At 40.0% G+C, this 26,147-nt stretch overlaps 1 protein-coding gene across 2 annotated transcripts in view; it reads left to right on the top strand.

Annotated features, from left to right (window-relative positions):
• Nucleotides 1-18,465, top strand: part of ANAPC4 (anaphase promoting complex subunit 4) — a 31,618-nt gene extending 13,153 nt beyond the window's left edge. For both annotated transcript variants that reach the window (XM_046656800.1, XM_046656801.1), the window contains exons 15-29: nt 959-1,059; nt 1,140-1,191; nt 3,489-3,544; nt 6,056-6,102; nt 7,313-7,369; nt 7,704-7,760; nt 9,425-9,518; nt 13,393-13,490; nt 14,044-14,105; nt 14,184-14,222; nt 14,323-14,424; nt 15,436-15,510; nt 16,398-16,571; nt 17,269-17,392; nt 17,777-18,465. In XM_046656800.1, the coding sequence (XP_046512756.1) occupies nt 959-1,059; nt 1,140-1,191; nt 3,489-3,544; nt 6,056-6,102; nt 7,313-7,369; nt 7,704-7,760; nt 9,425-9,518; nt 13,393-13,490; nt 14,044-14,105; nt 14,184-14,222; nt 14,323-14,424; nt 15,436-15,510; nt 16,398-16,571; nt 17,269-17,392; nt 17,777-18,001 (1,363 nt within the window). In that variant the 3' untranslated portion in view covers nt 18,002-18,465. The remainder of the gene's footprint in view (nt 1-958; nt 1,060-1,139; nt 1,192-3,488; nt 3,545-6,055; nt 6,103-7,312; nt 7,370-7,703; nt 7,761-9,424; nt 9,519-13,392; nt 13,491-14,043; nt 14,106-14,183; nt 14,223-14,322; nt 14,425-15,435; nt 15,511-16,397; nt 16,572-17,268; nt 17,393-17,776) is intronic.
• The last annotated feature ends 7,682 nt before the right edge of the window (nt 18,466-26,147 follow it).

Here is a 26,147-nt window from a genome sequence, read left to right as displayed (position 1 = left end):
TGAAGCAGTTTGCAGGCGGATGCTCAGTGTGTGACTTAAATTTTGATAAGTCCCTGTATGCTGAGTCCCTGAAGCAAGCTGCATCACCGCTCCCTCGGATTGCTGCCATACCCTCTGGCCTGGTCTCCTCCAGTCCGCACTGTGCCCCCCGGATGTCTTCTCCACAGGCCATCTGATCATGTTGCTCTTGCTTGAGAACTTGCAGTGCCTTCCCATTGCTCTTAGCACCAAGACCTTTGCATAGCCTTTAGCACACCTGCCTTTCTGCTTCACGCACCCTGGTGGCCTTCCCAAATGTGACAGTTTTTCTCCTACCCAGGGCGTTTGTACATCCCTTTTGCCTTCTGGAACACTCCCACCCTGCTCTTCACTTAGACTCTTCAGCTCAGATATCACTTGTTCAGAGACGCCTTCCCTAATCCCCATTAGATTAGATGAGATTCTTCTGTTATAGCTGCACTCTGCATTTCCTTCAAGGCATTTGTGATGGTTGAAATGATACGCTGTCTCATTGTGTGGTTATGACTATCCCCGCATTAGCTTCGGTGCCACGAGGACCCTTGCGTTTAGTTCACCATGTGTGCCCAGTATCTAGCACAGGGCCTGACCTAAAGTTGGAGCTTAATAAATATTTCTTGAATGTTGAATATTGAATATATAGCTGTTGGGTGAACAGGATGATCATATGACTGTCTTAAAAGGGCCAAGACTAACTGTGGAACGTAATTTGATCTTACAGAATTTAATCTTGTGGTCATGTACTCATCTCAGTAGTTGTGACAACCAAATGATCTACAGTTTTTAGAGATAATTTTGAGAAGTAATTATTTGTCATACAAAGAAAAAATTACTTTCAGTTTTTATTTCTGAAAATTTAGAAATGTTCAGGCAGAGTAGTAGCTGCCTGCCACCTTGATGATGGCCACCATACTAATTTATTTCTGCTCGGTTTTGCTAGTGGCTCAGAGTCTTTATTATACCATTTGAGTGAACTGAAAGGAATGGCTTCATGGAAGCAAAAATATGAACCTCTTGGACTAGATGCTGCAGGAATTGAAGGTAGTAATTTAATTTCTTAATAGAATACCTTAAACACACTTTACTTATTTAACAAATGATATTTAATTATTTCCCTTTAGATGCCATTACGGCTGTGGGTTCTTTCATACTCAAGGCAAATGAACTTCTTCAGTAAGTACTGGGGATGCCTGGAATCATTAACCTGAGATTATTTTACTTTTTAAACTTTATTCATGTATTTATTTATTTAGTGAGGACGATTGTTGCTGAACTAACATCTGTGCCAATCTTCCTCCATTTTATGTGGCTTTTACTTATAAATAAGAACCTAGCAAATTGTCATGATTTTCTTAAAATGAGTTTTTGTTTTTATGAAAATTATACCTTTACTTGATTAAAACAAGCCGGTAGCAGAGCAATTTGATAAAGCATATTTTCCTGTCCCATCTATCCTCACTCTTAAGTCCTCTCTCCAGAGGGAATCCTTTTAACTCTTGTAACTGTTTCTGTTTTCAGTTCTTCTATAAATCACCTGCATATTTTCTAAATTGTATGATTATACTGCATTTCTTTCATTTACCAAGTTTTAGAAATTATTCTTTGTTTGAGTTTGTTTTGTTTTCCTAGACTTTATCTGCTTTCTTTTTTCTTGCATTGTCTGTCGTTTTTAGCACATCCTTAGGTTCTTTCCCTGTCTTGAGGGTAGTAGCATATCCTTGGGTTCCCTCTGTTCCTGATGCCTGCTTCGTTAGTCTTCCATCCCTCTGCCTCAGTCTGGATGTTGGGTTTCAGCTCTCCCGCCAGCTGCCACACAGGCATTTTCTTCATAGCTTTCATGAATTAGATTCAGACTTCCAGCGTCTCCTCTGTTTTTGGTTCATTTACTCTTTCTGATGGAAAATACCCTCCGGTAACTTCCTGAGAAAGCAGATATGTAAAGATAAACTTTCTGCATCCTTTTGTATCTTTTCTCCAACCTTCACTTTTAATTGATGGTTTTGAGGGAGTATAGGATTCTGAAAAGGAAATCGTTTTCTCATAGAGCTTTGAAAGGATCACTCCATTGTATTCTGGCCTTTGAGATTTAGGAATGAGAAGTGCAGGTATTATTTGCTTAGAGTAATTATCTTATAGATGTGAGCTTAAAGAGACTTTTAAGAATGATACCCATTTCTGTATTCAGAAACAGTTTCATCAAAATGAAGATGACTTCCACTTATACATTTGTGTAAAGCTCAAGGAAGTTCAATTTTTGAGATCTCAGTTATTGTAAGGATAAAAAGTCAACTACTGGGGCCGGCCTGGTGGTGTGGTGGTGTAGTGGTTACGTTTGCACGCTCCACTTCAGCGGCCCTGGGTTTGTAGGTTTGGGTACCGGGCACCGACCTGGCACTGCTCATCAAGCTACCCTGTGGTGGCATCCTGCATAAATTAGAGGAAGATGGGCACAGATATTAGCTCAGGGACAATCTTCCTGAAAAAAAAATCGATTACCAAAGATAATGTCCATTGAGATCAGCGGTAGTGACATAGTACAAATTTATATTATTGATTTTCTGTTAGGATTGATTTTTTTCCTTCTTACTGACCAGTATTCTTTTTTTTTAAAGATTGGCACCTGAGCTAACAACTGTTGCCAATCATTTGTTTTTTTTCCTTCTCCCCAAAGCCCCCAGTACATAGTTGTATATCGTAGTTGTGAGTGCCTCTGGTTGTGCTATGTGGGATGCCTCCTCAACATGGCTTAACAAGTGGTGCCATGTCCTTGCCCAGCATCCGAACCAGGGAAACCCCGGGCCGCCGCAGCGGAGTTAAACACGGGGCCGGCCCCTAACCAGTATTTTTTTTAAAAACTGAGAATAATGGGGGCTGGCTCCGTGGCCGAGTGGTTAAGTTCACGTGCTCCGCTGCAGGCGGCCCAGTGTTTCGTTGGTTCGAATCCTGGGCGCGGACATGGCACTGCTCATCAGACCACGCTGAGGCAGCGTCCCACATGCCACAACTAGAAGAACCCACAACGAAGAATGCACAACTATGTACCGGGGGGCTTTGGGGAGAAAAAAGGAAAAAAATAAAAATCTTAAAAACAAAAACAAAACAAAACAAAAAACTGAGAATAATGCTGAAAACTGTATTTTTCTGATTTCTTTGCAAAGTTGGAGAAAGATTTCATACTTTACTGAATGCTAGGAAAGACCGTTACACAGTTTGTGGCAAGGCTATTAGAACCGGTTAGAATCTGAGTTATTTGCTTTATTTTTGAAAAGAATCAGGATTTGCTCTTCTGAAATTTTATTTTTAGGTATGTGTTTGATTTGTAAAATCTGCTGTTTTAAAGGTTTAAATGTCTTCCAGAAAAGGGTAAAATAGAACAATAAGTATTATTATATGCCATGACAATTGAACAATGATATATGAACCCCGTGTAATAATTTCATTTGTGATTTCTTTTATTTTTATCTTTTTAGAGTTATAGATAGTAGTATGAAAAATTTCAAAGCATTTTTTCGGTGGCTCTATGTGGGTAAGTTAAATTGAATGAAGCATTCTTGTTATTTTTAACACTTTTTAAAAAATTGTGGGAGTATCAATTTAGAATATTTCACTTACTCTAGTAAAATTTCAAATACCTGTAAGAGTAGAGAGAATAGTGTAAATGATGAACCCCCTTCTACCTTTCACCCGGTTTCAGCAGTTTTCAACACGTGGCCAATCTTATTTCTTCTAATACCCACCCATCCCCACCTGCCCACAGATGTAATTTGCAGCATGGGTTGTCTCTATCGCTCACTGGTAATTAACCCTTTCTTACCTTGTCTCTTTAGATTGCAATAACATTTTTAAATCCCTGCTGTGTGTTAGGCACTGTTAGATGTGAGATTAAAAAAAATAAAGAGAAAAATAAGACACAGCCTCTGTCCTTGAGTAGCATATCTCCTATTTTATACTTTGGTCTTCTGTGTCTGCATCTCTGCTGTCCATTATGGTAGACACTAGCCACATGTGGCTGTTTAAAGCAGTTGAAGTTATATATTTAGTTCCTTAGTCATGTTAGCCACAGTTGAAATGCTCCATAGCCATACGTAGATAGTGGCTACCATGTGGGACAGCAGAGAAGTAGAAAATCTCCATTATCATTTCTATTGGACAGTGATGCCCTAGCTAAACAGAATTTAGACCACTTGTGGCCTTCCTTTGTATCTCCACAGTATCTTTGCATTTTAGGTAATTAATTAACCAATATTTATTAACTTGATATTAAATGTTTTAATGCTCACTCTTTAGTGTATGCATATTTTGTTTAGGTCCGTTTATACTGCTATTTTTGTCATCTCTCTTAATATCTTTGAAATAATACAGTGTACATTTCTCTCCAACGTATGCAAAATTTAGTTGTAAATGGAATTTATCCTATATTGAAATTCTAAACAGTAAAATAGAAGGTAAATTGCCTGTAATGTGCTAACATCCGTTAAACAAATGCCCAAATCCTAACTTGATTTCTTAAAAACAGACTTCGTATTTGTCGATCTAATGTAATTGCTTTTGATTGAAAAAGTGAATCTGATCTGCAGATGTTGACATTTAAAATTGTTAGATTTTTCTTGAAACCATATCAATACTAGCCAGAATGGGGAGCCAGAGTGTTTATTAGGCCAGCCTGTTTAATATCAGAGTTGTTAATTAGAATAAATTATAATATTAGAACTGAATGAGACCTTAGAAATAATTTTCTTTTACAGAAGTTTGGTCTCACTTATAATAAGTTATTGAAGTAGTTTAGGCAGTTTATATTTTTATTTAATGTCCTAACTGTAATAGGAAGCCAGATCAGAAGAAAAATGAAGTACTGTTCAGTCCTCATCACCAGAGCAGGACGTTGTAGAAAGCACCCTGCGTTGGAGAACTGGAGCCCTAGATGTAGTCCTGGCTCTGCCACTAGTTAGCTGAGTAACCTTAGTTTGCCCTTTTGTAAAATGTAATCTCCGGGAAGGCAGGGACCTCTTATCCTGCTGTATCCCTAGTACCTGTAGTGCGCTCAAGAAGTAATTTTTTGATGGATAAATGAATGAATGATGGAACTAGGTTATGATTGGTTTTTCAGATAATTTAGAAGTTTGCATTAATTAAAAATTTCTAAAATCATCTGTATTTGCAAAAGCACATTCACCATGCTTTTTCCTGACCAAGAAGTATGTTCAAACACTATGCAAAAGCACATGCAGCATACTTCTTGACTTAGATGGACATAATACAAAAAACACAGTACTGATGAAGACAACTCTATGAAAGGACAGAAAGAGTCAACCACAGATATTAGATTATAAAGAAACTATAAATGTATGCAGTCACACATCGCTTAACGGTGGGGATACGTTCTGAGAAATGCGTAATTAGGCGATTTTGTTGTTGTGTGAACATTGTAGAGTGTGATTACACAAACCTAGATGATATAGCCTACTACACACCTAGGCTAATCTTATGGGACCACTGTTGTCTCTGTGGTCTGTCATTGACGGAAATGTCATTTTGCAGTGCATGACTATATATGTGTAAGTGTGTGTATACATACATAAATCTTAGAACAAATGTCTTCATGCAGCAGAAAAGCCCAAGGGAAAGAAACACATTTGTTTGATATTCTAAGGCTTTTGGAGGAAAGGATTGCTTGCAGATTTTAAGAGAAGAAACATCACTGGGTTAGAAGGGAGAATTCTTGCACATGTAGTCTCAGCACAGGGCAGCACTTAGGTTTGTCTGTCTGGAGTGGCAGTGGACTGAGTTGAAGGAGAAAATGAGAAATAATAGTTTAGGATGGTTAGACCGACCATTTTGAACCTGGAAATAGAAATCAAATTTAAATTCTTCACCCTTTAGTTTTTAGAAGGAAAATAAGTTTTCCTTGGTGAAAAGAAGCTGTTGAAAATTGAGGCTTTAGTCCAGTGAAACACATTTAGTTTTTGAAATGCATCTATGATTAAAATTATGTTTGTAAGTTTTTTTTTAAAGGTAGTTTTTAAATTTATATTTCCAGCAATGTTGAGAATGACAGAAGACCATGTGCTTCCCGAGCTGAATAAGGTAGTACATAGTAGCATCTTTTCCTGATGTGTTAATATTGCCCTGGTTGAGCTCAGCTTTGCTGGTCATCTTGGTACTCATACAGTTACTGGTTAATGGGATGTCAGGCTGTAGACACAGGACAGATTTTAGTAAGCTGCCCTTTTTTTTCTTTTTAAAGAAATGTGCATGTTTTATATACTTTTTCATCTCACAGAATACCTTTATTATAGCTAGCTAAATTTGTGATTTTCATGTTTATATAAGACTTAATAATCTATATAACACAGGGTGTTTGTATTCCTTACTTTAACTTCCTTAAATCTTAAATGCATTTTTATTTTCCTTGAATATGTAGTACTTAGATATTAGTACCTGTGTTGATGTCTGGTAAGCGCCAGTTTCTTTCTGACTAAGGATTGTGACAAGTAGCAATGGAATCTCCTTCCAGGAAGATCTTACAGAATAGGGCAAAATTCCCACTCGATTCCTACAGCTCACGCATCCTCCCCCAGCCCAAACTGTCAGGTTCGGATAGATTAGGTAATTTTGAGCCTGGAAAAATAGAGAGCATTAAAATTAGCCTGGGTGGACTAGGTGAGTAAGGGATCGCACCTCTTACACAAGATACATCCTTTGTGCTATGGATGATTGGCTTGGGTGCCAGGGAAGTTCATGTGAGCTGTTTCTCTGACAGCACTCTTAGCTTTGTTTTGGGAGATAAAATATGTTAATTGTTGGGTGGGACCTCAATGTGTAAGTTTTTCAGGGCTGACAAACTGGGGTCCGGTGAAGGTAGGGCCATTGCAAGTAGCAGAGGCCAACACTGAAGCCAGCAGCCCTTAACTCAGGTTGAGGTGATTTATCTGGGCTACAGTCCTCCACTCCCAAAGGAGGGGCTCTGCAAACTTAGTCTTAGCACTCGGCATAAAATAAGCAACAAACAACCCTAGGCCATAAGAAGGTCTGTAGCTGTCGAATTCAGTAATTGGAAAACGGGTTTAAAACGTTTAAGTTTGTGCTTCTCAGAGCCTTAGGATTTCATATTTTCAGAATTGCGTAATCTGGATTTCTATTGATAATTTCATTGAAGGAACTTTGCCTGTTTGTCCCATGGCTTTTAGTAGATAGTAAAAAAAAAAGTCGCATATATTATTACATAGTATTTCTTTTATTGGGAAGCTTTCTTTTATCTTGATTTGGTTTTTTTGCTCCTTTTTGGTTTTGATAGATGACTCAAAAAGATATCACATTTGTTGCTGAATTTCTTACTGAACATTTCAATGAGGTAGGAAATTTGTATTTTTATAATGCTGGCTTTTTAAAAAAATAATTGCAATAAACCTGAGTAAATGTTAAGAAGTAATCAAATTTAATCCAATTTAATTAAAGTCCTTAGCAGTTATGCTTTTTGAACTATTAATTAATGGCAGTACTTAGGTATTAAACAGAAAGCCTATAAATTGGACTTTTATTTGTATGTGTGTCTTACAGTCCATAGAAAAAAAAGAGTAACTGCCACGATCAGCTCTCCTAAAAAGTAAAGTTTTTGTTTTAAATATAACATCTTTTTCTTTTTCTTTTGTAAGTTGACTTAAGTATTAAACTGTATTTTTTTCTAGGCTCCAGACCTTTATAATCGAAAAGGAAAATACTTTAACGTTGAAAAAGTTGGTCAGGTATGAGCTTTGGGTTGAACTTAGTTATTGACTTACTTTTATTTTTAAAAGCTGATTTTAAAACTTTAATAAATAGTGTTAATCTTTATTATCCAAAGTTTATGGAAAGTAATATAATGTCAAGTTTTATAGTAGCCCTGCCCTTTTAGTACAATAACCAAAGAGTAGCAGTTTTTAAACTTTTTGGTCTCAGAACATTTTTTACATTTGTAAAATTATTGAGGGCCCCAAAGAGCTTTTCTGTTGCATCTATCACTGGTAGATATTATTAAGTATTAGAAATTAAACAGAATAAAAAAATATTTATTTTTAATGAAAAATAACTGTATTTCACGAAACGAAATTTAGTGAGGAGTAGCATTGTTTTATATTTTTGCAGATCTTTTTAATGTCTGGCCTAATAGAAGACGGCCAGATTCTCATATCTGCTTCTGCATTCAATCTGTTGTGATGTTGTTTTAGTCAATGTGTATAAGGAAAGTCTGACCTCACACAGGTGTGTAGTTAGAAAGGGAAAAGTATTTGAATAGCTTTTTAGATAATTGTGGATATTTTTTGGTTTTACCCCAAATTCTGACAAGTGTTAGTATCTTACAGTATCCAAAAGTCAGATTTCAGTAGTATCACCAATCTCATCAGACAGCCTTTAAGTACTGTGAAGCTGTCAAGCACACAGTGGCAGGTACAGGTTTTCCAAAATTTTAATTCTTGTTTGAATGTTTAAGTTTTATCATTGGCAACAAAGACTGTCATTTGTTTTGCTTAAAATGACAGGCTCACTTCATTTTTCAAGAAAATATCTGCCAAATACCAAAGAATGAATAATCATAGTTTGTCTGCCAGTCATTCTTTGCATTAAAAATGAAATTGTGTTAACAACAAGGTAGTGCCTGGCTTAACTTACAACTACAGTTTCATAAATGCTTTTCCTCATGGTAGCCATCATGCTTTGGTATGCAGCAAAAGTGCTTTTTATATACTTCTGAATTCCATCATACAGAATATTAAAAAAGACTTGTATTCAAGGGTTGAAATTTGATAAAATTAATAATTTTAAATTTTATTAACATTAGAGATTGGTGAAACTGAGTAGGTGGCCAAAAGGAAGACAGTGGTTCCTAGTGTGGTTTGGGGCCACACCTTTGACTCTTGGTGACGGTGCCAGCAGTGTTCCCTGCATGTGCTTTTGGCCATCCGTACAGCTGGCATTACAGTGACAAGGGCAAATAACCTCTTGGTATTATTATAAAAATAGTATTGACCTCCTGGATCCCTGAAAGCATCTTGGGGGCTCTGAGAGGTCTGTGAACCTCACTTTGAGAACTACGGCCGTAGAGTAGGTTGACAGTTTATACTTCTCAAATTAATTTATAAACTTACATAGATAAGTTTAAAATATGCTTCATGAAAATGCAACGTGAAATTTAAACTCAGTTTATGGTCTCTGCATCTACAGCATTCTAATCTTTTAGTAGTTTGCAGTTTGTTTAGTTGCTTGGCATTTAGCAATTTTTGGTCGCCTCGCTTAGAATAATAGTGCACTTTCAGAGGACTTGGCAGTAAAATAAAATAACTTATTAAATAGAATAATCTTAAATATAAACAATTTTTGGAGCCTAATTCTTTGGTTTACTAAGTTTAAATTTTTAATTCTGTATTTCTAGTACTTAAAAGATGAAGATGATGATCTTGTGTCACCCCCTAACACAGAGGGAAACCAGTGGTATGACTTCCTTCAAAACAGCAGCCACCTTAAAGGTATTTCATGAGCCGAGTAGATTTGGGCCATGTGTTTTTTATCTGAGACCAGTATACCAGCTAACAGTTTTGCTGAACAATTGCTGAATACTTACCTAATAGTCCTTTAGATTTATCTTTTGTGGCTGTTTTGATTAGAGAAACAGCAGAATAACAAATAGTGTTATGATGCTATCGTGATCAAAAACATTCTTAGATTAACTGTGATATAGTAAGATTGCTTATTCTTAAGTATTATATTGTCTGTTTTCCACCCTATAAAAAATAGGATATTGGGAAGAAAAGTGTAGAGCCTACTGGTCAGAGAAGTCTGTTTGCCCATCTTAGTCTGTTAATTCCTAAAAGTATAATAATGCGTCATAGTATTCTCCTGAGGTTGTAGTTTTTTTGTTTACTTGTTATGCCTTTCATTCTCTAGGATCCTAGATGTTGATATAGTAAAATTTTATTTATCCAGCATTATTAGGGATGCAACACAAAATAGCAATCATTAAATATGTCAGAACTTTACCATTTTAGAGGACTATGTATATGTTTATTTTCTTTTAAATTTTTTCCTTCTCCTCCCCATAAGCCACACAGTACATAATTGTATATTTTAGTTGTGGGTTCTTCAAGGCGGCATGTGGGATGCTGCCTCAGCATGGCTTGATGAGCAGTGGTAGGTGTGCGCCCAGCATTCGGACCAGCGAAACCCTGGGCTGCTGAAGCAGAGTGCACGAACTTAACCACTCAGCCACGGGGCCGGCCCAAAGACAATATTTTTAAAGAAAGAATTTCTTTGCTTTCTCAAAGAGTAATCTGACCGCAGTGTAGCTCTTTCCTAGATCCTTAAGGCAATAGCGACGTACACGTATCACCTCCTTTAATCTACACAAGAACCTTTGGAATGGGTGCTTGTTATCCTTATTTTACTAACAAGGAAACTGAAGGTTAGAGAAGCTCTAAGATCATGCATGCGAGCAAGTGATAGAGCTTGGCTTCTGCTAACTTCAGAGCCTGAGTTTTTAGTTGGACTCAGTCGTAATCTCTGCCACTTTATTTGGTTGCTGCTTATCTGAATGAGTGCGTGGGGAAGGGAGAGAATTCTCTGAGGCCCAGAACTTTGCTTATTGCTCTTTTGTTTTAACCTTAGAAGCCCAATTTCTTTGTCAGAGCAGGACGTATCTTGTATTGCTTGAGAGTCTTATGATCACTAGAGAGATGCATTGGTGTAAGGTAGCTATTGAATTGAGGGAGAGTGAAGGTACAGCTGACTGAACTCATTTGCTGTATTTAAGCAGGATGCCCAAGGAGTAAGGAAGGATGCCTGGGATGTGCTGATGGCAGTGTGCCAGCAGTGGTGGCACCTGGACCCTGTCACTGTACTGTGCGAATACCAGTTGTGGGAACTTTGTTGGGCTAAAAGTAGATCCTACCTTTGTTTTCCCCCACATCTTCTGTGGCTGAACGGAAAGGCCGAATCTTAGCTATAAGCCTCACGTTGAACCAACCATACACTTAAGATTAACTCCATCTCTTAAATGCTTGATGTTTTGCTAGTATGTGAGTTTGGACAAGCCCATTAATCTCCCAGTTTCTTAGTCTAGTAGAAAGTAATACTAACTGTCATTATGGAATTATTAAGAAAACTTGAATGAAACTTCTTTCTAGCACTTTGCAAAAATCACGTGCTAACTACTTGATACATGTGCTCGCTTAGGGTGCCTGACAGAGTCAGTGTTGAATAATAGGTCAGAGCCGGTGCCCGGGTAGCTGCCCTGCCTTGGTTGGAATCTTGCTCTGCAACTTCCTGGTGGGGTGGCTGAGGGCAAATGGTCTAACTTCTGTGCCTCAGTTTTCTCATCTGTAAAATGACGATGATAGCAGTGCCTCCCTCAGAAAGCTGTTGTGAAGGTTAAATAAACTACTGTAGATAAAGCGCTTAGAATGGTCCTGGCACATAGCGCACAGGCAGCCAGTATGCTGGCATCTGAGCTGTTTTTACTCAGAACACTTCTGATACCAAAATGAGAAGGGTTTTTCTCCTGAGACCAATTCTGACACCAAGTGGGTGTCCTACAGTTCGATTCTGATGCCAACTACCTAGAGTTAGCACCAGACTGCACAGGTTTCGGGGCCTAGTCCCACAGGACTGCCCCCACGTCACTGCTCAGTTACAAGTGTCAGGTCCCCAGGTTACCCACATTTCTGTGCCCCTTGGCTACAAAGGTGTGGGTTCCCACAATTCTCCCCCTTCAGATTTGATAATTTGCTAAAATGGCTCACAAACTCAGAGAAACACTTGCCTTAGGTTTACTGATTTATTGTAAAGAATACACCTTAGGAAGAGCCAAGTGGAGGAGATGTACGGGGCCGGATAGTGGGAGGGGTGCAGAGCTTCCAGGCTCTCTCCAGCACACCCCCTCCCAGCACCTTGGTGTGTTCACTGACCGGAGGCCCTCTGAACCCTCTCATTTAGGGATTTTTTTTAATGGAGTGTTCATTATTTCTGCACAGTTGATTAAATCATTGACCATTGGTGATTGAACTCAACTCCACTTTCTCTCCCTTCCCTGGAGGTTGAGGGATGGGGCTGACAGTTTGAAGCTTCTAATCAAAGGCTTGGTTTTTGTGGCAACCAGCCTCCATCCTGGAGCCTGCCAAGAGTCACCGCATTAAAAGCAAAGATGCTCCTGTCACCCTCATCAGTCAGGAAATTCCAAGGGTTTAAGAGCTCTGTGCCAGGAACAGGGGACAAAGATCAAGTATCTTTCTGTGATAGCACAGCATCTGTCATCTGTTGGGAACTTAAAATGTTAACATGACTAAAATTCCTTTTATTCAGCGTGGCTGGGATGTGAGATGCTGTAAGTGAGGGAGGCCTTCAGAGCGCAGAGGAAGAGGGTGGGCTTGGGAATCAGACTTGAGCTTGATTCACAGGGCTAGGTCCTCGGTCGTTTTCACACTGGGCAATTGCCTAAATTTCCTAAGCCTCATTTTTTTTTCATATGTAACATGGAGAGGATGAACCTTACTTTGTACACCTGTTGTAAGCAATAGAAGTAACAGATAGAAAAAGAACCTGGGGCCGACCCCGTGGCTGAGTGGTTAAGTTCGCATGCTCTGCTTCGGCGGCCCAGGGTTTCGCTGGTTCGGATCCTGGGAGTGGACATGACGCCATTCATCAGGTCACGCTGAGGCAGCATCCCACGTAGCACAACCAGAGACACAACTAGAATATACAACTATGTACTGGGGGGGTGCTTTGGGGAGAAGAAGAAGAAGGAAAAAAAAGGAAGATTGGCAACAGTTGTTAGTTCCGGTGTCAATTTTTTAAAAAGAGAACCTAACGTATGTGGTGTCAATAAATGCTAGATTATATGTTACTTTCTACTGATAAAGTAGCCTTTTCAAAAGTAAAGCGCTTATTTTCATAACACTAGTTTCTTGTCTCCTGTTTTTGTTTTTAGTATCATACTCTTCCAAAAACAAATACTGGATTTTTGTTGTCACTCATTATGGCAAAGAGTAGAGAAGAATGAACTTTGTTTCATTATATGTCTTTTGGTTCCCTAATCATCCCTTTCTTCTTATAGCCAACAGAAGCATACTGTTGGGTTTTGGTGGGAAAGATAGAATATAGACTAATAAGCTGCAGGGACTCCGTTTGTAGTAAGTGTGGTTGTTTTTAGTGGGCTGGCAGTGGGGAAGTTAAAAGGAGAAGGCCACTATCATTTCTAGTGAGGTTGTGTGAAGACGTAATGAAGTGACCAGGGAGAATTCCATCATCAAATGAGCTGTGCAGCTGGTTCTAACAGTAGATTATTTTCTCCTAATCATCTGGTTTGTTACAGCTTTTTTTGGTTTTGTTTCTGTTTTTGTTTGAAACCAGAAAGTCCTTTGCTGTTTCCTTATTATCCTCGAAAATCATTGCACTTTGTGAAAAGGCGGATGGAGAACATTATTGATCAGTGTTTGCAAAAGCCAGCAGTAAGTTTAAAAGAAATTCATGTCTTTGTGTAGAAGCAAGATATATACAATATGTGGCTCACTTATGTAAGTGATCTTAGTGATGAACCATACGAAGCCTGTGAACACGCTGATAGTCAACTGTTTTTGACTAACAAAAATGGCAGTTTCATATGATTCACCCTAGTTTCTTGCATGCAGTAAATTATAATTGAATACAAGATTATTGGAAGTGTTGGCATCTTTAGTATTTTATTTGTCTCCAGAGCAAACTTAATATAAATGGTCTTAGTCACAGAGCTCATGTGTCTCTTGTTTATGAGTGAAGGCGTGAGACAGGGGACGTGGTTCTTAACCTGCCATGTGCTTGTCTCCAAGGTCTTTTTCAGATCCGAATTTTCTCTTTTCCTTACTATTATGACTGACATTAAAGTTTCTTGTGTGAAAGGTTTGGTGATAGAGATTATTTTTTACTTGACTTGAACAGTGTCCGTCTGTCAGTCACTTTCTGTAGAGTATTTATCTGTGTGTATGTAAATGCTCGAATAATATTTTTAAATCTTACTTTATTTAGGATGTAATTGGAAAATCGATGAATCAAGCGATCTGTATTCCATTGTATAGAGATGCTAGAAGGTAATTCTGTTTACCTTTTGGGTAGTATAATTCAGCAGCCAATTTAAATTTTTCTTACCTTTTTTTCTTTTCTTTTAGCGAGGAATCTACACGTAGATTGTTCAAATTTCCTTTTCTGTAAGTGTGTGTTTCTCTCCTGTCTCCTGTGAACAATACAGTTGTATTCTATGCATCTGTAGCTAAGTATCATGTTTTGACATTCATTTTTTTTCTTTAGGTGGAATAATAAAACTTTAAATCTACACTATCTTCTTTTTACTATTTTAGAAGATTCACTTTATAAAATGTGCATCTTAAGGAGACATACTGATATTTCCCAGTAAGTATTAATCTGAAGTTTGAATAAGAGATAAGATTTTATTATTTTTAATAATAAAACATGCAGCTTTTCTTCCCTACATTTCAGGTTTTAGTTAAGCTACCTTATGACTTTAGGCTTGTCGTTTAACTGTTCTTGGTCTTAGCTTTCATGTCATTAAGATGAAAATGCCAGATCAGGAAGCTATATGATCCCTTCTACTTCTAGATTATTTAATTTTGTATTGGTATCTAACTGTTACATGTAGGATTTTTTTTAGGGTTAGGAAAAATATAAGATCAGAGCACTCAGGATTGTGTTTCATAAACCTTTAGAAGTTCAAAGCTGTATTTTGGGTTCCTTATAGAAAGGATTTTTACCTCAGGTTAAGTATGACTTTCATTAAACAAGAGGCCTCACCTATAGAGAATTCTTTTAGATCCCAAAGTTCTGAAGGATAATTCATATTCAAAAGGCCATTAGTATCTTAAATGGGATTTATTTATTTTTGGTAAGGAAGATTGTCCCTGAGCTAATATCCATGCCAGTCGTCCTCTGTTTTGTATACGGGATGCCACCACAGGTTGGCTTGATGAGTGGTGTGTAGATCTGCGCCCAGGATTGGAACCAGTGAACCCTGGGCCGCCGAGGCATAGCGTGTGAACCCACCCACTGTACCACCAGGCTGGCCCCTTAAAAGATTTTAAACCTGAATTTGAAGGAAATTTTTTGATACCGATGTAGCCAAAGAGAAATAATTTAGTTGTTCCCAATGTCCTTAATTTTCTAAGGTATCTAGCTACTTTGGTGATTATAAGATTTTTAAACCAACTTGTCATTTTGATGTTAGGTTTATCTATCTAGGTATTTAAATTAGCTGTCAGTACTGTGGAGTGAGCGTAATGGTATTTTGGTCTGGGATTTGTTGTTTAGATAAATGCACTAACCCTGACAATCGTGTTCTTTCAAGCATTTAGATTATTGGCTATCCAGGTTGTTCCACAGTCTCTTTTTTCCCCTTCTTTCTTCAAGATCTGTAAGTAATGGACTAATGGCTATTAAATTTGGGAGCTTCACATATGCCACAACCGAAAAAGTGAGAAGAAGGTAAATCTTGACTCTTGTTTAGATGAGATGTGTATATATATATATGATATGTGTATATGTTAATAAATGCAAATTACGGGAATATGGTGAGCTCAGTTACAGTGATGATACACCTAGGACCTCCTCACTTGCAATATAGGGGGTTACACATTTTATACTTAGAGAATGATTTGACTTAGAGTTGACTGGAACCTGATTGCCCTGCAGCAGGAATTTATGTAGCGTACTTTCCTGTAATTAACACTTCTGAGCTTCCGGTCTGTTAAGAGAGTAATGTGGTTCCACAGGGCAGATGGTTAAAGTTCTTGCTATGACCAACAAAAATAGGAGGTTGCATCGTTCTGACTGCTCTGGGATTTTCTTTGTATACAAAAGGTCAGTCATACCTAAGTCATCCCTGAGGCTTTGCAGAGGGAAGAGCTGACACTAATCACAGGCTGATCTTTTTCTTACTCTCTTTTCCTTATGTAAAAGTTTTTTATGATGATGTCTTTGAAGTTATTGTGTCTTCATATGTAAATCTTACTTTTCAGTCCAGTTAACTCTGTTTACTCAACATATATATATAAGATGTCATTCATGGAATTTCCTTTGGCTCAAGGCCTGACCATTGTTGTCAGGAATGTTCTGGAACTGTGAACCAACCTCACAGATTTTTCTTTTTTCATGATTACCTGTTTTTAGGGCCTAGTTACATTTTTGAATAATCAGTCCAACAGGTAGCTGTGATTTTAGTGCAAAATATATTTTAAACATTATTGTATAGAATGTCACTTGATTTTTTTATCATCAGTTTTTTTGCTTGATACCAGTATAATGTTATGCATGCAATATTTTCTCAGTAGTTAGGATCATCTCTGAAATAACACAGCTTATTTCAATTCTAGCACCTACAGTTGTTTAGATGCACAGTTTTATGATGATGAAACTGTAACAGTAGTTCTTAAAGACACTGTAGGACGTGAAGGAAGAGATCGACTCTTGGTCCAGTTGCCATTGTCTTTAGTATATAACAGTGAAGATTCTACAGAATATCAGTTCACTGGGACTTACTCTGCAAGGTAACTAACTCATTAGTAAGATCATCTTTCTGATAGAACAGTTAAATGTTTTTTAATGTGTATCATACATTTTAGTTCTTTAGGTATCCTAGATAAATGGTTAATAGGGATAATCGTAAAGTCAGCTGACCAGAAATACTCCTATTTTTTTATTTAAAAAATACTGGCTTCAACAGCTCTTCTGTCCCTTTGCTTTACTAGTAAATCAAGAAGTATTTGCTGGAACAAGGTGGGGAATTATTTGGAGTGGAGAAGGGGGCTTCTGTTAGTTCTGTTTTCAAGGGTAGCATTAACCCCAGTTTGTAATAGAATTCATTATTTTAGATTGCCCCTACTGTATTCCTTCTGGAATTAGGACCTCAGAAGCTATGTGGAGGGAACACGTCCAGTTCCAAGAGATGGCTTTAGTTGACTGAGATTTAAATAAGCAGATCCCTTCTCTAATTTAAACGTGTGTCCATTTGCTTTCCTTGAAAGGGAATCAAGAACCTTACTAAGATGATATTCTGCCTGTTTGGAATTACAGTTATTTTCAGAGAATATAGTATCACAGCTTTTTTATACAGTGGCTGGTAGAATTCTACTGGAAATGGGAGTATTGGTAGAAATTGAACCCGTGATTGACTCTGATACCACCCTTAGTAAACCAGGGAGAGGATCCCTTTTTCATTCCTGGGTTGGTTTTTCCCCTCTCTAGGCTGGATGAGCAGTGCAGTGCTATTCCCACACGTACCATGCATTTTGAGAAGCATTGGAGATTACTGGAAAGTATGAAAGCACAGTATGTTGCTGGGAATGGTTTTCGGAAAGTGTCCTGTGTGGTAGGTATCTACAGATTGTCTACTGACTAAGAGTAACAAGGAGAAGTGACTTCGGATCTATAAGGTCCTTTTAGTGCAAACATTATGTGGTTTTTGTTTTTTATTGATTATGAGCATGCAGTGTCCTCAGCTGTTTAGTTCTCTTGTCCTGAGAGCTTACTAAGTAAGTAATAACAATTCTAGATTTTAATCATCGTGAAATTGTCACTGTTGTATGTGGCAATCCTTTTACATAAAATGCAGGCTAAGCTTAGTGATTTTGTTGTAGATTGATGGGAAAATACCTTTCCTATAAAACCATTCTTTGTTCTGATTTCTAATTCTTTATATATAGTGTATAAACCATTTACTTTAAAATTCTTTATTTGGCCTTTTCTTCTGTAGTTAAGCTCAAATCTCCGTCATGTGAGAGTATTTGAAATGGACATAGATGATGAGTGGGAGCTCGATGAGTCTTCCGATGAAGAGGAGGAGGCTGGTACTAAGCCTGTGAGGATAAAGGAAGAGGCGCTGTCCGAATCAGAGGCAGAGAACCAGCCAGCCGGTGCTGTGTTAGCTCCGGAGATAGTCATTAAAGTGGAAAAACTTGACCCTGAGCTGGACTCTTAAGCTAGCTTGCTGTTGTTTTGTATGTTCTCATTATGTCAGAAAGGACATAAGAGTGTCTTGGACCACTTCTGATTTTCTTTGTATAACAAAGAAATAAACAGTAAATTTTATTTTTCTTATTCTGCTTCATCTCCTAGTGGTATAGTCACAATGATAGACTTTCTTTTTACTGATATTTCTTTTTAATACTGTGTGCAGAACTAGTGTTTAAAGAAAACATAAATTGAATGTGAAGAAGATTTCAGTCTTTTTTGTCAAAATGTAGGTATCAGGAATCATTCCTGTATCAAGAAGAAATTGCATTTAAATAGTCATCGTCACTGGAAGTTTTGATGCAGTTAGTATTTTAAAAACATAGGCAACACTTATTCCTATTTTTCTATCTTCCCCTTCTAGTTCGTTTTACGTCTCCAGAATGTTTTCAAAATTATGTTTTCAAAATAAACTTTACTGATTTACTGTAATGCTACTTAAACCAAAAGACGGATACTTCTTTATGATCTAAATAGCAAAAACGCTGCTTGACACGTACATGATTATCTTTTCTCATCTTGTTACTGTTTTTGAGCTCTGAATTCTTTGAATCAGCAGTGTTTAGAAGTGTCTTTTTCCTCTGTTGAGAATTGGTCATGGACATATGGTGGCTGGCTGGCTGTGTGGTTGACTCCTTGGGGACATGAGAAATATGGATCAACTAAACATAATGTTAGTGCAAATGAGCTACTCTTGATTCCTAATGCTCCTTCCTAGAGTAGAATGGTATTCGCCTGTGACTTTCAAAGAGTTTCCATTTTATATATGAATTCTAACATCAGTTCACTGATAAATGAAAGAATCACTTTTTAAAGCTTTAAATATCTTGAGGCAGGAAGATAAACTATAATCTGGTGAGTGGGTAACTGCAGGGTCGCTGTGTCGTCGGCCTGTTTCTTTAATAGGGAGCTGTTACACTTGATTTTAGGTACAACTCTTTAGATATGCCAGGTGCCTCAGTTGGTCTGATCTTTGTGTGTTTTGAAGGGAAAACTGAAGAGAAGACACTGTTGCGTGTATGAGCTTGGTGTTTAGAACTGTGATCTTCAGAACACTGACCGTGCTAGCCTGCAGCCTTGCACATAACAGGCCTTAAACACGATTAATATATAATTTACATAAACGTTTATCGATGGTTGGTCAGTGTTCATGGCAAAGTGCAGTATGTCTTGAGTTAGCTTTTCTGAGCAAGAAAGTTGAACTGCCAGGTGACATTTCGGAGAAATTATAGATTGTAGGTATGTAGGGCATTTGAGAGTAAATTCATGGCACAAATTTCCTGCATGATATTTAAATAAACTTGATGGATTTGGGGGACAAATAATTACAGCTTGTTCTTAGAATGAATTACAGTTTCACAATATTCAGCCAGTTCTTTTAGACAGTAATCTGTCCCATGTGACTTCATTGAATTTATAAAGATTTCTTGATATGTGCTTGTTTGCTTTCTGCTGTTCCAGCATGGGATACATCGAGCCTGAGACTCCAGCCTCTGCCCTGATCTTGAACCAGGGATCAGGAGTGCTTCTCTTGATGTGCTGGGAGTCAGTCCCGGTTTATAGGAGGATGGTTGTTTCATTAATGCTTATAATATATATGATATATCAAATATTTAGGAACTGGTTTTGTCTTACGTCAAAGTGAAAAAGTTTAAACTGATATCTGAATCTCTTTTTAAGTTTTAATAAGTATAGAGCAAATAATTTTCTGTTTATCTTTGTATTTTTAGATATATTTCCATACCATTAGAAACTTTGCTTTTAATATTTAGAACCAATTTGATCATTATACATTATCACTTTATTTCTAGCATATTTAGCAGTAGTTGCTGAATTAGGGTTTTGGCTTTAGTGAACAACAAGGAGAGCGTGGGGATGTAGGACCCTGGGCAGTGGCGCTCCCCAGTTCCTGACTGGGTGTTTGTAGAGTGTTGTGAGACACCTGCTAAAGATTACGGCTTATTACAATATTCTGTGCTGCTCTTTTCTGGGATAAATTTGTTGGTTTTTTAGAAATTTGAATAGTCAGGGGTTTTTTCCAGACTTAATAGGACTGTGACAATAGTCTCCCTAATTCTCTGCCTTTCTAGTTTGTTTTTTTCTTGATTTTTTTCTAAAATAAAATTTTACACTCAGCAAAATGCTAAAACATTTTGTCGTCTTTATTTAGAGCATTTGAATATAAATGTGAAGAAAACCATTGTGCTATGTAGCCTTGAGTTTATGACGCCGTAACTAGGGGAGTCCACATATCCAAGTTAATCCAAATATTTTCTTATTCTTGAGGAAGTCTAGCAAGCAGACATGTGCTAAATACTTATTTCTAGAGGATGCTATAACTGAAATCATGGGTTGCATGATTTCAACAGGGGCAAATCAGTTTCTTTGGCACCTCTCGAAGTTGTGACCATTATCTGTAGACTCTTTGCATTTATTAGAGTCTACGTTTGACTGTCCAGCATACCGGTTTTAGTTCTCAGTGAGCAGAGGGAGGTGGTTCTTAAGATTACACTGACGAAAACCTTATAATGTGAGAGCAAGGAGTGTATTGGAGTTAGAGCAGAAAATAGTATTTGAACTCTTATGAGGAATATTCAGTTCAGAAAGTCTCAATTGTTAAAGGGTTAGTTTGAAGAAATGAATTGTTAATATGGTAGGTAGTCAGTGTTTTCTACTTTCTGAGCAAACTAGAAGAGGATTTCCCATGAAGCTCACACCACCACATCAAAATTGCCTGGGGCAGTGATTAAAAATGCAAATTTGTGGGTGCCACTCAAGCCCCCTCAGTCAGAATGTGAAGGTAAGGGGCCCAGACCTGCATTTTTAACCAGCTGACCTGATGGTCTTATGCCCACTGAGGGTGAGAACCATTATTTTCTGTGGAAGCTAATGTTTAGTAATTAGGTATTTATCATTTGTAGTTGTAAGTTTAAAAGCTGCTCTCTTAGATGCATTGAAAATTGATGTATTCTTTTCTTTAAAAATGACCCTAACTAGTGGTTAATTTCACATGCAAGATGCACAGTCTTCTGTAAATCTGTCTAAGTGATGGTGGGCATAATTGTACCTCAACTCTCCTTGTGCACTGCGCCATGTAGAAATGAGTCCCTCAAGGCCACATTTCAGCATTCCGAAGGTCACGTTCAGCTGAGGGGTAGATGCTGAGTTGGGTCGGTATGGGCCATGCGGGTTGGTAATGGGCCATTACAGCTTATAAATGTCACCTTTCCTCGGGTATTTGTAGTCCAACTGAACTCCCAGTGCCCCAGGACACGAAGTGTACTGTGTGGTTACCACTGTACGGATGATAAATCTGTCCCACAGCATGATTGAATGACACTTGTGCCAACTTGATAGATATTTTAAACCTTAAAACGAGGAGACAGGTTTGTAGTCCATGCCTCCTGCCATCCAACTGCAGTGTTCCCACATGGCCCCAACCAGACTGGAAACTTTGGGGATGGTTTTTATTCACCTGTATTCCTGATTCCTCTTGTGGAGTGGACATTGTTATTATTCTAAGTTATATTTTTTCCACTGTTCAGACAGTAGAACTGGTGTTTAGGAGCCCAACTAGATGAGTAGCCAGCTGCTGTAAGCTGTGCGATCAATTGTCAGCATTTGATATGACACTGCAGAACTTTCTAACACTGATAACAAGTGACTTCCCTTTTTCCTTTCCACCACTGATTTTGTCCTGCCCAATTGTTGCAGGAAAAGGTGTGAAGGATTAAAAAAATATATGGTATGGTTTGCTTTCTTGGGATGCAAAGTCAAGATCTAGTGGCGGAGTGTGGATAGCGAAGGGCTGAGACCCTTGTGGGCCCTGCAAGATGCAGAGCCCTTCTCTTCCAGTGAGAGGGGAGCCACCAGAGGCGCCTGGGTGAGTGGTTTCAGGAAGCCCAGGCGAGGGAGCAGTCGGCCGTGTCCAGTGCTGCCGAGAAGTGGAGAAGGAGGGACGGAGAATTGGCTGTTCTCTCTGGAAAATGGGAAGTCAATGGCGACTGCATTTTGAGTAAACTTCAGTCTCCTAGCGTGTTCTCTAAGGCGCTGTGGGCTCTGCCCTGGCTCCTCCTCAGCGTTGTCCCAGGGCTTTCCCTACTCATGTTGCCTTTCCTGCCAATTCCTGAGGAACCGAGTTCTTTCCTCTTCCAGAGCTTTGGGACATGCCCTTTGCCAGGAGTGTCCTTTCCCAACCTTCACGAGGTTAATTCTCACTTACCCTTGATTTCTTAGCTAAATGTCTCTTCCTCAGAGGAGCCTGCTGTGATGTTGGAGTCTCTCTCACTGACCCTTCCCTTTGTATCAGTTGTCGCAATTTGTAGTTAGACATTAATTTGGTGCCTGTTATTTTACTGTCTAAATTAGATTATAAGCACTGTGATGTCAGAGATCTTGTCCGTTTTGCTTAACTCCCTAATACCCAGTACCTGCCACGTGGTGGGTGCTTAATAATATACAGCGATTGGATTACCAAATCTCTTAGCATACAGTAAGGTGGTTTGAAATATAAATGGTAAATTATCCTGAAATTTTAACATTGCAGTGTATTAAATCTGTTCACAAATGGGTTGTATTCCAAAATTTGCAAACTGGCTATTTGACACTGATTACATTTCTTCATAGAAAAACTGTCATTTGTTGGTCCACCTGTGCCTACTGAAAATAACCCTTAGAAATCTTCTGTGAGCTCACCTCCACCCAAATATTGACGGCCTTAGACCTCGATTTCCAAATCAGGACTCCTAGTTTTCAGCCTCCACATAATTTTTAAGGCCTTTGTTTTTGCGAATTTAAGATAGAAATGATGTATTAAAAAGATGATTTTTAGTTTGAAAAAAGTTCAGTGGTGACAAGAAGTGTTCCAGAGGAGTGCTGGTGGCGGGAGCCCTGTGGGAGCGACTGAGGAACAGACGTGAGGTGAGGAAGTGGAGACCACAAATGGAGGCAACGTTTGAAGAGTTTCACTGCAAGAATGGTGCCTGGGGGACATGGATGCTATGAGGGGACTTTTTAAACAAAGATTGATGCTATCGAGGCCTATTTATTTATCTGTATCTGTTTATTTATCTGTGATGCACTGGAGGAGGAGAAGCTGACCATTCTAGAGAAAGATGGAACGTGTGTGAGTGAAGTCCTCCAGAAGCAGGAAGGGCCGAGCCCGGTGACCGCAGGGAGGGCAACCTTAGCTTGGAGCGTGGTGTTTGTTTCATCCTAACAGGCGTGGGTGGACATGCTGGTGGGTGGGGAAATGTACAATTTTCCTCGTGAAACAGGCGTGAAGGTGTCAGCAAGAGTGAAGAGAGGTGTGACACGGTCACTCAGAATGAGAAAGTGAATTTGCTGAGGAAGCGTTAGCATTGAGGTTCCCACAGGAGATGTGTGGTATACATCGAATGTGAGTCCGATTAATGGAATCCTTTTCTCCCACTGCTCAGCTGTGGGGGTGGATTCGGGGAGCATTGGGTTTCATCTGGGTGGGGGTTTTGTCAAACCGTTACAACAGGCCAGGGGGGTGGGAAGTTAGTGAAAGAGTGGCAGGGTCAGTGGATCAGAAGGTGGAGAATCATGGGGTTCAGAAGCGGAGGGGTGGAAAGACAGAGGCGACGGCCAGAGGGCCGTTAGCAGTGGATAGTACGGAGGTGGTGAGTTGATGACAAGTATAACTGTGGTGGTGGTGGCTGCTGTAGGGGAAGGAGAAAACCACTGGAGCTAAGTAGGTCAGGACTGAGTGGCCAGGGGTTTTGGATGGCTCGTCCGTGTAAGTTGCCAAAAAAGATGACAGCAGTAATGGGGGAGAAAGTAACAGTGAGTTGGGTGCTGGGGTCCCCAGTGAGTGAGGAGGAGTGGCCACCTGATGAGATGACAGCAGTGAGGGGAACAGAGGAGACAGGAAGGCTGCATGTGCTTCCAAGGCCCCCGGGCTTTGAAAGGCCCATAGGAGGATCAGTGATATACTTAAGTTCACTAAGTCAGTCATGAGGCTGGGGTTCAAACCCAGGCGGGCTGTGCGGGCCAGGCTCCTTAGCCCCACACCGACTGCTGGAGAGGAGCTCGAAACAGTTACTCTTGCTTGTAAAGGACACAGTGCAGAACAGAACTACTAAGCCAATCGCGAGCATGGGTGGTGGTTTTAATTCATGGGTCAGCCGTAGGTTAGTGCTTCTTACTTCTGGGAGGTAAGATTAAAGGTTGTAATAGAGGTGGAGGTCGGTTCTGATTTGGTTTCGAAGCTGGCCTCAGCTGCTCTCCCCGCTGGCTGTGGAAAGCGGGTATTTCTGGTTGCTGTCCTGCCTAACCTTGCCTTTAGTACGCTGCTGATTGTGGAAACAGTTGTGTGTGGCAGGGTGAGGAGGCGGCCCATGGTGCCTGCTGAAGTCAGGGCCCCAGAGGAGCACACACTGACCCGTTAGTCTTTCCCTGCGCCACAGTGCAGTTGAGGCCTCCCCAGCTCGGGCTCAGGCTGTGCCCAGTGCTGAGCCTCTCCTGGGTCATCCGAAGCGTTCCTCAGGGGGCACTGGCCAGTCCAGGGCTCTGGCTGTTTGGGAACCAGACAGTCCCCAGGCCTCTAGGAGATGGCACTGGGCTTCACCTGGCTACTTAGACCCAGGAAGCTAGACCCAGCTGGACCTGGGAACCTCTGGATCTGCCAAGTTGCACCAGAAAATCCCAAGTGCTGGGGCCACAGACATTCTGGGCCCAGGCCAGACGTGCAGCTGGTTGTGATCAAAGGGTCTCTTCCTGCAGCTGCTGCTGCCCACCCCCTTCTCCTGTTGATGTTTGGCTCTCCAAGGTTCTGTACAGAAGTCTGTCGTGGAAGCGGAATAATGTGGGAGAGACTGCAAGGTGCTTGATGTACATTATCTCATAATTTTCTGAACAGCTCTGCAACGAAGGAATTGCTATCCTTATTTTGCAGAAAAGAGAAAATGTTCAGAGAAGTTCTCTGTGCCCTAATCACACAGCTAGTAGGTGGTAGGACCTACTAGCAAGTAGAGCCTACTGTCAAGTAGCTAGTAGGATGCAAAATGGATGGTCTGATCCCAGATCACAGTAAGTGCTAATGACGATTGAGTACTAGTAAGAGCCAGGCACCATTCCAAGCATGTCCCAGTACAATCCTCCAAGGTAAGTAGTAGTATTAGCATCATCCCCATTTCACAGATGAAGAAACTGAGGCACAGGCAAGTTTTCTAACTTGTCCATGGGAATTACACGGTGGTGGGGGTGGGAGAGGGATGTGAAGCCAGGCAGTCTGGTGCAGGACCCTTGCTTTTAGCCACTGCACGTGCTGTCTTTCTGGGGTCTGTGTTGTTCCAAGACACTGCCCTCCCTCCCCGCCCCCAGCTGCCTTGCCTGTGGCCGTGCTCCCTGAGCGCAGTGTCCCTTCAGTGGTGTGACCACCCTAATGTCCGGGTGGCACGGACTGACAATGGTGACGGCTCACAGTCGTGATAAGCTTCATTCTTCCCAGAGCTCCTTCATTCATGATTACCCTCGGCTCCATAAGGAAACAGGTTGAGAGAAGGAGCGATGTTTTTTTTTCCTGCAGGCATAGGCGTGGTATGTGGTAGAGCTGGGTCCTGAACCCCAAGTTCTGACCCCCAAGACTAGTGTGGTTTCCTCCAAGACAGCACTGCCCACAGCCAGTAACGCACGTGCCTCTTTCTTCGCCACCTGAGGAGGTTCTCGTGTGTGTGTTCGGGTCCCAGAGAGACAGAGCCACGTTCCTTCCCCAGAAAAGATAGAGGGGAAGCTGCCCGCTGGATTTGGGCTGTGAATGTTCTCTGTCCCATTTCCCAATTCATCAAGATTACTTTGCATTTTGTGGGTCACAGATTTCAGCGGGTAAAGGCTCTCACGGACAGTGGAACGTGGGTGAGCTTGGGGAGAGGCAGAGAGAGGATCCTCAGAGAAACCATTCTCGGCATGGGCCGAGCAGAGGGCACATTTGCAATTTGCAGGAGGCAAACTTCAAAACAGAATACTCTGTTGTGAACACAGAGAGACCGTGACTCCATGAAATACAGACCAGGAAAACACATTTGGCCCATTATTAGTGGGCTAGGAACTATGATAATGCAGTGTCAAGAAAATAAGTTAGGTGTTGAGTT

Source organism: Equus quagga, chromosome 3, assembly GCF_021613505.1.
Source record: "Equus quagga isolate Etosha38 chromosome 3, UCLA_HA_Equagga_1.0, whole genome shotgun sequence".
NCBI classification, from domain to species: Eukaryota; Metazoa; Chordata; class Mammalia; order Perissodactyla; family Equidae; genus Equus; species Equus quagga.
The sequence above is the reverse complement of the archived record's forward strand: the minus strand, read 5'-3'. Positions and strand labels throughout refer to the sequence as shown.